General features: G+C 31.1%; 2 protein-coding genes across 3 annotated transcripts in view; one reads left to right on the top strand and one right to left on the bottom strand.

Annotated features, from left to right (window-relative positions):
• LOC124544235 lies at positions 1-4,388 on the top strand. The gene is made up of 6 exons (XM_047122706.1): positions 1-736; positions 1,088-1,325; positions 1,749-1,992; positions 2,635-2,868; positions 3,514-3,691; positions 4,092-4,388. The coding sequence occupies exons 1-6, from the start codon at positions 224-226 to the stop codon at positions 4,257-4,259; spliced, it is 1,575 nt and encodes a 524-aa protein (XP_046978662.1). The 5' UTR covers positions 1-223; the 3' UTR covers positions 4,260-4,388.
• Positions 4,389-7,580: 3,192 nt separating this feature from the next.
• Positions 7,581-12,215, bottom strand: part of LOC124544287 (proton-coupled amino acid transporter-like protein CG1139) — a 52,257-nt gene continuing 47,622 nt past the window's right edge. The window contains exons 7-8 of one of the 2 annotated variants that reach the window (XM_047122764.1): positions 10,146-10,315; positions 7,581-8,649 (exon numbers count right to left, since the gene is read on the bottom strand). In XM_047122764.1, coding sequence (XP_046978720.1) covers positions 8,408-8,649; positions 10,146-10,315 — 412 coding nt within the window. In that variant the 3' untranslated portion in view covers positions 7,581-8,407. The remainder of the gene's footprint in view (positions 8,650-10,145; positions 10,316-12,215) is intronic. The other variant, XM_047122763.1, reaches the window with a different exon arrangement.

Raw genomic sequence — 12,215 nt, 5'->3', positions numbered from 1 at the left:
ATTTAAGTTGGTATTTCGAAGTTCCTTTGTTTTTAATATGAGCAAAGTTGTGCAAGAGCGTTAAATAATAGGAAAAGTGTGTTTAAACTACAACATAAACATAAACAAACATGTAAAACATATTAAGTTCTAACATTCCCTTTTAGTTTAATATATTAGACTTCTCAAAATATCGCGGTTGATTTAAAATACTCAGGTGTGCGTGGGTGAGGATATTTCAAATATGAAGCCAGGTAAGAGCTTGGAAACTAAAGAGGAGATAGTAGAAGTCCATACAGCAGCCCGGTCTCCATCGCCGAAGCAGAAAGGCAGGGAACGCTCAAGAAGTCGTTCGAATTCACGTAAATTATCTAATGGTCATGCACATCCAGAAACCCCTGATATAACAACTGAGGAACCATCAGAGAAAGCCAAATCCCGAGATAACTGGACGAAATCAGAGCAAGAATCACTCGACACAGAATTACCGATCCATGATCAAATAAAAATGGGTATACTAGGTTTTGTTGAGAAGGAAATCAAGAAGTCTGACAAGAATCCATCATTTGTGTTTTATTCCCATGATCCTAATGGTTTAGATGAGAAGTTCATGAAGACATTATCAAGACCTTCAAGCGGTCACAAGGAGAAACGGAGCCCTTCATATAGAAAAAAGAAACGGCATTCATCAAAACACCGAGACAGAGATTTGCATGATTTTGAAATACCTGGTTCCAGTCTAATAGCCTTAGAAAAGGTAAGGATATATATAAAATATTGTTAATATTATTGTTGATGTTTTAAAAAAGTAATACTTGTTAATTGTTCTTACAGATAATATGACTAAATTAACATTAATGAAATATGTTATACTCTAAATATGTTTAAATTTTCTTCATACATGTTGTCAACAAGCTATGCCGTAATTAATTTTTTTATTTGAAAGTTAGTTCAATTTAAACTAACTCTATTTTCAAATAAAGAATCCAAACATGTTTTTTATTTATGTTCCAAACTGGTGTTAGTGATTGTAAGAGCCTGTTCAAATAAATTATATTTTAATTGTAACTGACCTATGTTTAAGCTTACTACTCTTATGTAACTTCAGGTTGATGACTATTTAAAAGAGTACAATAAAGAAGAAGTGGTCACTCTCAGTGGTGAATTGGAGATTGAAGCTAATGATGTCGAAAATAATAATGGTATGACAAAAGAACTGCGGCACAAGCCGAGGAAGACCAGACGGAAAGTGAGGGAGGAACGTCAGGATGCTATTGCTAATGGGAGGGACGTCAGTCCTAAAGTTTTCAAGACTGGTACCCGAGCAAAGACAAGTGCTAAAGCAAGTAAGTTAACTGAAATGGCTGGCTATTTCTATTCATATTCAATATATGTATAACTATATTTACAAAAAAAAAAGACACTCACTGAGTTTCTTTCGCTGGTTTTTCTCAGGTCTGGGTGTTTCATATTCAAAATTGGTTTGTTTGAGTATCAATGAGTAATCTTAATGCTTCCATATTACAAAGGAATTCGAGTTTTAGTTTGAAATATTTCATTGCTTAGAATGTTTATGTATTAAAATAAATCATTGTTTACATTTGTTACAGTTTTAAGGAAAAAAATGAAAGTTATAATTAATAATGTATTAACATGTTGATCTGAATTAATATGTTCTCATATAAAATTTATTTTAACAGTTATTATTTTAAATAAAAATTATAAAATGTCAATTCAATTTTAAATTAATAAAAGTATTCTTATTTCAGCTCGACCCACAGACCTGACTACTATGTTAGAAAGCCTAGAAGCAAGTGTTCCATATCATGATCAGTATATTGACAATCCATTTTCATCACCATCACCACTTACTTCACCGAATGATGAAAGACTGGATCCCTTTAGTCGTAGACCTGAAAAGATATACTTGCAAGGTGGTGGTACATTTAGGGCCGTGTCTCGTGATAGAATATTAGAGTCACAACAATCAAGGGATGGAGATAAATATTTAAGGTACTTTTTTCACTGGTAAAATTAACCACTTTTTTTAATTAAAATGTGTGTTAATAAATTAGTCTAATAATATTTTTTATAAACAATATACTTTTTTGACTATTTGATGAGTAAGTGGTGCTTACCGAGATGGGCTTGCTCATAACAACCAAGTGTAATCTAAACATGCAGATGGCTGAAAGGGACTATGTAGAGATTAAGCATTCCCGAATATGGATTATATGATTTATTACATATTAATACCTTTAAATTTTTTATTGGTATTAGTTTTTCTAGGGTGCTTATATACATCATAATAATTTAAATTATTTAGTGGAATCACTAAGAGACAATCTATTAAATAATTATAAATATAAATAAATATGAATAAATATGAGACAACATCACATACATTACTCTGATCCCAATGTAAGTAGCTGAAGCACTTGAGTTATGGAAATCAGAAGTAACAACGGTACCATAAAATACCCAGACCCAAGACAACATAGAAAACTAATGGTAATCTACATCGACTCGGCCGGGAATCGAACCCGGGACCTCAGAGTGGCGTACCCATGAAAACCGGTGTACACACCACTCGACCATGGAGGTCGTTTAAGTAGATTAAATAATAATATTTAATTCTACGCCATCATGTTACAGATTAGGCGATCTGACCCCATTAGATGTGGCAATCACGGTCCAGAAGGCTTGGCGTAACTGTGCACCAGCTTGTCACGGTATCCTTGGCGGACTCTCCCTCATGCATCTCCTGCTTATAAGCTACTCCGACAGCCTGGATGCTGGGCACTTGTCATTCCACGCAGTGGTCACAATGCCCTATGTGGCATCATACTATTTATTCTGTGTGTTGAGTTTGTTGTCTGTATTGGACAGGTGAGTTAAGAAATATTGCTATTATATTCTTAATTGTTAAATATACTTGTAATCTTTATCAATAATAAACTGCAGTAGAAATTTATTTATAAACTTATAAATTTAAAGTTTAATGACCATACAATGAAAAATCTACCCATAGCTTTGGTTCCTTATTATTATTGTACTGTCAATAAACTTCATAAGGAATGTTAGATGGATTACCACTTAATTCATTTATTTTATTTATTTATTTAATCCATTACAACTTGCTTAGGTTATATATTTGCAATAAATACATATAAAATATATATTACGCGTGCTATTTTAAACTAATAGCAATTAAAATAGCCTTACTGACATTATAAGTGTGACTACGAATTTGTCTCTTTGATTGTTACGTCATCGATCGATCATTACGAATTATCCCATGCAGGAAATAATGTACCTCTCACACCCAGGGGTAACTACTTTTAATTTATCTTAAAATATATAAAATTGTCTATGTCCATATCTTTCATATTATATCATTGTCTTTGATTAGTCTATGCCTAATATTGATGTTTTAATAATTAAGGATATCCACTGATAAATGCTGCATTGAGACAAGTAACGTAGAAATAGTGATAATATTTTGTTACAATGTGTAAATACTTCGATTTTCAGGTTGGACGTGACCAGCATTGACCTGACCCGAGGTCTTCAACCGTGGTTCCAACCAATCGTCCTTGTCATCCTGTATACAGCGTGTCTGTTGGTTTGCACCGCTGCCAGGATGTACGACGAGCTGATGGTGTACCAGTATGCACCGTTGGTGGCCAATTTTACTGGCAATGTCACCACTGTGAGTTCTATTTAATGTAATCCTTCAGACCAATCTGATTGGGTATTAGTGGATGTGTATTATAGTATGAATGGTTAGTGAACCAGTTTAGTAACAGGCAGAAATAACATAAAGATACAGTTTGTGGAATATTCTCGACGCATACATATATTTTTGAATGTAACTTTGTTGGAACATTTGTCGCATCACAGTGTTATCACTTTTTTACGGCTACCTTTGTTCATACAATATTATATAAAAATTGCAATTAAATCTAATAGTAGGAAAAGTATATAAATATTTTTTTTAAATATTTTAAAATTCTTATCTCAAAAAATTATAATTTTTTTTCTAGATATTATTCCCATATTTTTATATTAAAATTTATTTATTATGTAAATGATCGTATTATTTGTTTCAGCCTACAATACCAACTTTTTATCATACATGGACGCACTTTTCAATATGGCGCGCAGTGCTGTCTATACTAGGTTTGGTTTACTTCGTCATATCAAATCCACAAGACTTGGTACACTTGAATCTCAGTAAACTTTTACAATTTAAACATACATTACAAAGTATTGGATGATTGATCTGTATTTTTTTCATACTAAGAAAGAAATGTATAATATATGACAAAACAATATTTACATGTATAAATATGGCTTAATTAGTAAGAGGTAATGGAATGTATATATTTTTGTTCATTTGCAACTATATCGTATCAAAAATCTCTATTTTTGTTGTTGTGTATTTTTTTTGTTACCGTTATAGCACAAAAATGTTCCTCAATATATTTTGATATTATGATTTATAATTGTTCTGTTTTATGGGGTCCTGTTATTGTTTAAAAAGCTTAGTCAGAGGTTACGTAATATGTATTTATAAACTTGCCAACCACCAACCAGACTTGTACCTCTATCTCCGTCTCTCTCTATTAAATACGGGTTCATATAAAATTATTTAAAGTTATTTGTAATACTAGTTTTACTTATTTTCATTGAATTATTTTTGAGTTATGTTAATTTATTTTATCTGTAATTATATATACCGAAAGAAATTTCGTTGCAACCGGGTGTCCCACGATACAGATCTTTTTTGGTTTATTAATGTTGCCATTACAAAAAATATGTATTGTATTTTCAGTCTTTAGAATAAAGATATTATTTCTTTATCTATAATAAAAATTCTAAAGACTTCTAAGGCTGAAATAAACATTCCAGATAATGATATCTTACATTCGTTTAAATAAACATATCAAGTAAAGAAAATAATCTTATAGTATAAAGAATGAAATATTATATAATATACCCTTTGTCGTCTAGTCATAGATTAAAACACTCGTCAATATAGTCCAGGAGGCGATGATATAAAATTACAAAATTATTGTACTCAAATTGATAAAATCAGGTAAATAATGCTTCACTACCGGCCATAAATAGCTAAAATCATTTAGTCAATGCTATTATATACCAGAAAAATATTTTAACTTTTTTTCAAATACTCTCCTGAACTATGTTGACGAAAGTAAAAGTTGATCGTAATCGATGAATTATTGATGAAAGGATTATATCATTACATCATTAAATCGATACTAATATTTGACTGATGCCTCAATGAGCGTGTTCAGCGGAACTATTCGGTAAGAACTCACTTCATAATTCACTCGACTCATATATTTGTTCTTATAGAATAAGTCTGTTGGACTTTAAATGTGACAGTGATTATATTAGTATATAAGAATACATACTAGATATACTATTAAACTTCTTAGCTGAATAAATGGTTCGACTTCCATTTAATAAATAATAAAAATATTTAATTATACGGAAATTATATAGTAATGTATATAAGGCCAAATTAATCATATAATGTAATGTATTGTTTTATTTATTTTCGTATATGCTGTTATGTGAAAGTTCTGTGAATCAAAAAGTAATCTATGTTTGCCTCATCGTATTTTTGTATACAATTTAAATAATAGTAAATATATGCATATTTTATGTCACAAATTATATTATGTACAGATAAAAAATATTTATCGTTCGCACATATAAATATATTATATACCAAATTACCTCCGAAAATGTTTATATTTAAATTTATGCAAAATTTTGCTTTTTTTTGTTTTATTATAATTTGTGTTGTTTTTGCGTATTTAATTTAAAATGTGAATGCTTCCCGTCCATTTTTTAAATACAAATCATTTGGTGATATTAATTTATAACAGAAGTGATAGCTGAAGTTTATTTTGCCTTTTTTTCTAATTTTAATAATACTTATCGCACTGATACTTCGCACAATAGAAGCAAGCGAATCTTGTTTCATTCTATGTATTGCCAGTCACAAATTTAAATATATAGGATGAAACAAAATGTCATTATTAAATTATTATTATTAGTCACTAATTTGTAAGACTTGACAAATTAAATCCTAGCCTTGGTTGCGGATGGAATTTCGAGGGAATGTTATTATGCGAGATGTACTTTTTAAATTTACATTTAATACACAAAATTATCTTTAATATTACTCTCAACTTGAAGTAAATAAAATATAGTTTCGTTCATTAATTTGTCTGACACAGCTGTCCTTTATTAAGAAATAAAATCCAGTTGTATTATATTGTTATACGAATGTTTTTTTTTTCCGTTTGACTGTCGGCGATACACTAGCAATACTAAAACACACCATGAATGTAAAAATCCTTCTTTAAAGCTAGCCCCCTGGTACTGCAGATGTCCATGAGCGGTGGTAGTCACTTTCCATCAGGTGAGCCTCCTGCTCGTTTGCCACCTATCACATAAAAAAAGAGAATGTGTTTAAATTAGCTCTATCTGTATCTATAAGGATGGCAAATACAACTATTTTAATTTTAATTCTTTAAAAGTGCTAAGTATTACATAAACCTTTATAATTATTTCGACTTCTCCATGGTAGATGAATCTTATACTGTCCTTTTTTGTAGATTTATTGTGATTAGAATATCAATAAACAAAATGCGTAAGGACAAAAATACAAGCAAAAACTCTTTATTAAGTTTCACGTTTAAAGTGTGGGAATGAAAAAAAATCTACTTAAACTTTTTTTTTTGCTGACCATACTTTTTTAAAGTACGGTGTACATAAATGATTAACGTTGGATCTAAGCTTGTCAGAAATATATTTGCATTTGATTGATAAACTATTTTTCTTTTATTAACTTGTTTTGCATCTCGTTCTAAAATGAGATATTTTATACTAAATTATTTAATTAGAACGAGATGCAAGATAAGTCTTCAAGGCTTTTCATACGTTGCTGATTTTAATATATGATAAATATTGAAGATTTTTGTATATCTGCAGGTATATTTGAAACATATATATAATTATATAATCAGTTATAAGGTTGTAATATGTAAACATTATTGTTTCTTAATTAAGTTTTTTAATCTGTGGTTCCTTTGATATTGTCTAGTCATAATGAAATGTATGCACTTATTCATATATTAATTGTTATTGCGTAAGAATAAATATTTGTGGTAAAATTTTTGTCCTTTTCATTTCCTTTAAGAAACCTGATAGAATTCGTTTTAATGACAAACTTACTCTTATGGGAACTAAAATAATTAATTTAAAAGTAAAGTAAAGTAACAGCCTGTAAATTTCCCACTGCTGGGATAAGGCCTCCTCTTCCATTACGTAGAGGGTTTGAAACATATTCCACCACGCTGTTCCAATGCGGATTGGTGGAATGCACATGTGCCAGAATTTCGATGAAATTAGACACATGCACGAGATGAATTATAAACACAAATTAAGCACATGAATATAGTGGTGCTTGCCTGGGTTTGAACCCGAAGTCATCGGTTGAGATGCACGTGTTCTCACCACTGGGCCAAAAAAAAAGAAAATTACAAAAAGCTAATTATTTTCAATTTTTATTCGAGACAATATAATTAAATATTACTACAGTTAAATTATGTTACAATATACACTATTTTTTTAAAATAATTTGTTTGGAAAATCAAACGGCAAGAACGGACGCGGTAGTTATTTCCCTTGGACTCGGTTTTTCATGGTTTGGATTTGTTAAGTTGCGGCTCCATATGCTCCATGGTGGAACTAAGCGTTTCCACCAAGCGTTTAGGCGACCTCTAATACTAATCACGTTTGGCAACACTTGGCAAACACTAGTGTGAAATTACGTAAAGTACTTACAACTAATACATTTTGCTGTCACATTACACTTGAACCTGATAATATCGGACAGATGGCGAATGATTTGTGTTATGTTAACAATCATATCATATTTTTCAATAACTACGCACATATACACATAATATTTCATATACACACATATTATACTTTATTCCGACCATAACAGGAAAAATGATAAATAAACAATTTTTGACAGCAATTTGACGCGATTTTATTGGTCGAGATTGATTTATGAATAATATTGGATGTTATCGAAAATTTGGGAGTAAAGTTTAAGCGGATATATTTAGTTAAATGTAATATAGATACATTTAAAATCTTAGTAGTGCACAATAAAGCTGAGTTATTAGCAAATCGCATGAAATACGTAAATGTAAGATCTGTTTATCTTTATTCCTACTTTGTTGGAATAGGCTATATGTGTGTAGTTTACTATTCCGGAGTTGAACTAAGTACTTGCAAAAGATCACTTATAAATGAATCAATTCCAGCTGGAATACTTTTTACTCGCTTACAACATACTTGAGGTCAAAGACTTATACTATGAAAATCGACTAATGATTGCCATAATCGACGAATAACATCCAGATATCAAAACAATGATGTAAAATATAATTAATATCACATTTTTAAACAGTATATAGGAATACTTTCCCAAGCCCCTGTCCCATTTGTGAACTGTTTGCACAATTATAGGAATTAGTAGGCCGAGGGTCGAGAAAAAAATTGCGCCAACTAATCCAATAAGTATCTCCAGATCTGGCACAGCAACTGCTAACACAACTGTAAAGAAAGAAATAAGTCGTGTAATTTCATTAAATATCTACTTAGTATCCGAACAGTTTCTGTGATATGGGGATAAGATAGACTAGTATGCCAGCCATGTTGGCAAGTGTCGTGATTATCTTCAATCTCTTTGTATGTAGTATTACACTCTTCTGCTTCGTGAGTTTGTATTCAGTCGAGATGGCCCAGTGGTAAGAACGCGAGCATCTTAACCGATGATTGCGGGTTCAAACTCAGGCATGCACCGCTGATTCATGTGCTTAATTTGTCTTTATAATTCATCTCGTGCTCAGCGGTGAAGGAAAACATCGTGAGGAAACCTGCATGTGACAAATTTCATAGAAATTCTGCCACATGTGTATTCCACCAACCCGCGTTGGAACAGCGTGGTGGAATATGTTCCAAACCTTCTCATCAAATGAGAGAAGGCCTTTAGCCCAGCAGTGGGAATTTACAGACTGTTGTTGTTGAGTTTGTATTGACTCGGCTTATTTATGTCACCGTAATATTACAAAAATGCAATTATATTTTACAATCTTACGGTAACATTTATATTATAGTTTCAATAACACATATTTTTATTAGAAAAGGACAAACAAAAATTTATAGTGTCCTTCATTATAAAGGTAAGTTTATTCATTGGAAAGGTAAGAACAAATCGTTTAAAATAAAAGAGAGAAAAACAGATATGTAAATCCTTTTTGGGCACAATACCTAATGTAAGTAGTAACTGCCCTACCTGAATAATGTATGAGGACCTAGCTGTTATATTATTTAGACTAAATTTCTTTTAGGGAATAGTCATTTTGACGACTACGTGACACGCTTATCTATTACCGGTAGATTTATTTCTATGAATTTTTGTAAATTTTCTTATTTTGTATTTTTTTATATTAAATTTATCAAAATTTGATAATATAAAATAAGAAAAAAAATGCTTAGGCATTTTTGTTGATTTTAGGAAAACATGAATTCAACCATTACACATAAAAATAATACTTTTTGAAATACAATAAAAAAGGCCCCTTTCGACGTGCATAATTAAAGCTCTTAATCTATTATAATAAATAATTAAAGAGGTGTAGTGTTACTCAATTAAAAATTGTTGAGTAAAATGAAGATTAGTTAACAGACTGTATACAGAAATTCCGAGGTAAGGTCGCCCTCCGATTAAAAAGAGACGGCAAAAAATCAATTCAACCTATCAAAGAAAAAGGTGACCCGAAGGTTATTTTATATAAACCATTGATTATTATTTCTATTTTTGGAAACAGGAAGGAACGAAGTAAATGGGTCACCTGTTGCTGGCACTATTGTCCAATGCACCGTCAAATATAAGAATAGAATTACTTTTCTTATACCGGTACTTACATTAGTAACCCAAACACATTTGGAACACGACAATTCAAAGAATGACTGTTTGGTACTTTGTGGTTTGGACTGACGTTCATAAAGTTAAGACCTTTTATTATTGATCAAGAATTTCAACTCACCAGTTAGAATAACACTCAACGACCTCATCAAAATCTGTCCGTGATTTTGAAACCTCTGACTTATTTTTCCTTTTAGTCGCATCCACAATATGTCCATTGGCGCGTACATTTGTAGGAAGTATGTGAAGAAAACAGCTATCGCCACTAGAATCTTCGCTGTTAAGGCTAACCTGCGAAATAGAACATCATAAAAACACCACAAAAAATATAGGCTAAGAGCTCCATTTTATTTTGGGAGAAGAGCTTATTCTAGCATATTTCTTGGATTGGTCGGAATACATGTGGATATCCAGCTCTAGCAGGTTTTCTCACAACGTTTTCCTTAACCATACAAGATATTAATTAATCTTAACACAAGGTAATGGAGAAGCGCCAGCCTAGGCTTAAACCCGCAATCATCGCTTATGAGGCACACGTTCTAACCATTTCGGTGCCAAATAATAATACTTTACTTAATGTTCTGCTACACATCCAATGTGATATATATTTATATATTAGACTTCTTTATGGCATAGTCGACGACGAGGAAATAGGCCATCTGATAGTAAGTATTCACCGCTGCCGTACTGCCCTAGTATATTTATAATGCCGTTAACTTAACTGACATTTTATCGATTTTCACTTTTGATGGTATGTTAATCAGAAAAAGATTTTCTATTGACATAATATAAATTTGACATAATTTTTTGTTTCATTTTGTATTCGATACATCGAAACACATATAACAACCATTTTTATGTTGACTGGTAGCCGTTTTCAAAACGAGTTTATATTTTATAACACCTTAGAACCTAACAAATTTTTGTTAAAATAGTTTCCATCACTTCCAATAAATTAATTAAAAGATTAGAAAAAACTATTTACCAATAAACCAGTTCAACGAGTGTAATGTAAGATTAAAACTACCAGTTAAAAGTTACAACCGAATGTGACAGCAATTGCGTAGCCGTTTTTTATACGGAAATTTCGATTTCACATAAAGAGACAATATCGTGAATTTCTCATGCCAGAATTAATAAAAATGGCCTATCTGTTTTTTATTAAGTTTATAAGAACATTGTTTATCACAGTTAACTTCATAGAAATTGTTCGATTTGACGAAATATTAACAAACACGCACAGGCCAATTTCAACTTGCAGGAGAGATGTCATAAAGGTGACTCAGTATGAAATTTTAGTAGTACGAATTCGGGACGAGTCTTTAGTTGAAAATTTAATATATGTAGATACCTAATTTATTTGAAGTGTTAAAATTCTCCCACGAATGTACGTAAACTCATAACACAATGGATATGGCCGAAATATTTAATCAGTCTTAGTATCGAGTCAAACCCGTACCAACCCCAAATTATTAATCGTCGTTATATCTATTATTTTATTATAATTATTATAGGATCCTTGAGAAACTCTTGAAACTAACTGAAAGGTAGAAAGTAGATAAAACGGATGTAAAATTACGAGTGACATAACTTTGTCTAATAAAGGATTAATTTGGTCTAATTAAAAGTCCAATTTGGCTACCGCGGTTGTAATCATTAATTTTTACTTGATCATTAATTTAAGGAAAACAGAATGAAACCTATACGATTACAAATCATATAAAGTTACACTGGCACTAATCAAATAAAATCAGAAAAAAAAGAAAGTTTTTAATTAAACGATATTATTGAGAAGAAATACAGTTATGGAGATAATGAACTAATAAAATAAATGATAAAAGCTAGAAAAATATTATTTAGGTTCTAGGTACAAATCGTAACTACTTCTCTTCGATCTCAGAAATAATCAGAAATAAACTTTATCCCAAAGTGAAACTTTCTCCTATACCTTTAGGGTGAATAAGGCTTACGTCGTCTTTTCCAAAGTAGGTTCGAACTTAATGTTCATCTGTTTGGTAAAAGCTAATTTTTGTACTGGCCGCGCTCGTGAGATTTCAAGTTTTCGGAAACTTTCGTGCTCGTTCTTTTCAAGTGTTTCTCCCACAAGTTTAGCACCAAATTCAAACTTCATATTCTATATACCGAAATGTTCGTGACTTCAGTTTATTTTACGTCGGTTTTGTTACTTTGT

Source organism: Vanessa cardui, chromosome 4, assembly GCF_905220365.1.
Source record: "Vanessa cardui chromosome 4, ilVanCard2.1, whole genome shotgun sequence".
Lineage (NCBI taxonomy): Eukaryota > Metazoa > Arthropoda > Insecta > Lepidoptera > Nymphalidae > Vanessa > Vanessa cardui.
The sequence above is the reverse complement of the archived record's forward strand: the minus strand, read 5'-3'. Positions and strand labels throughout refer to the sequence as shown.

Bases quoted from the DNA above. Each gene is read 5' to 3' on its own strand.
- LOC124544235 (XM_047122706.1), top strand. From the start codon at position 224: ATGAAGCCAGGTAAGAGCTTGGAAACTAAAGAGGAGATAGTAGAAGTC. The intron at 1,326-1,748 runs GTAAGTTAACTG...TTCTTATTTCAG, and splicing joins AAAGACAAGTGCTAAAGCAA to CTCGACCCACAGACCTGACT. The intron at 3,692-4,091 runs GTGAGTTCTATT...TATTTGTTTCAG, and splicing joins TTACTGGCAATGTCACCACT to CCTACAATACCAACTTTTTA.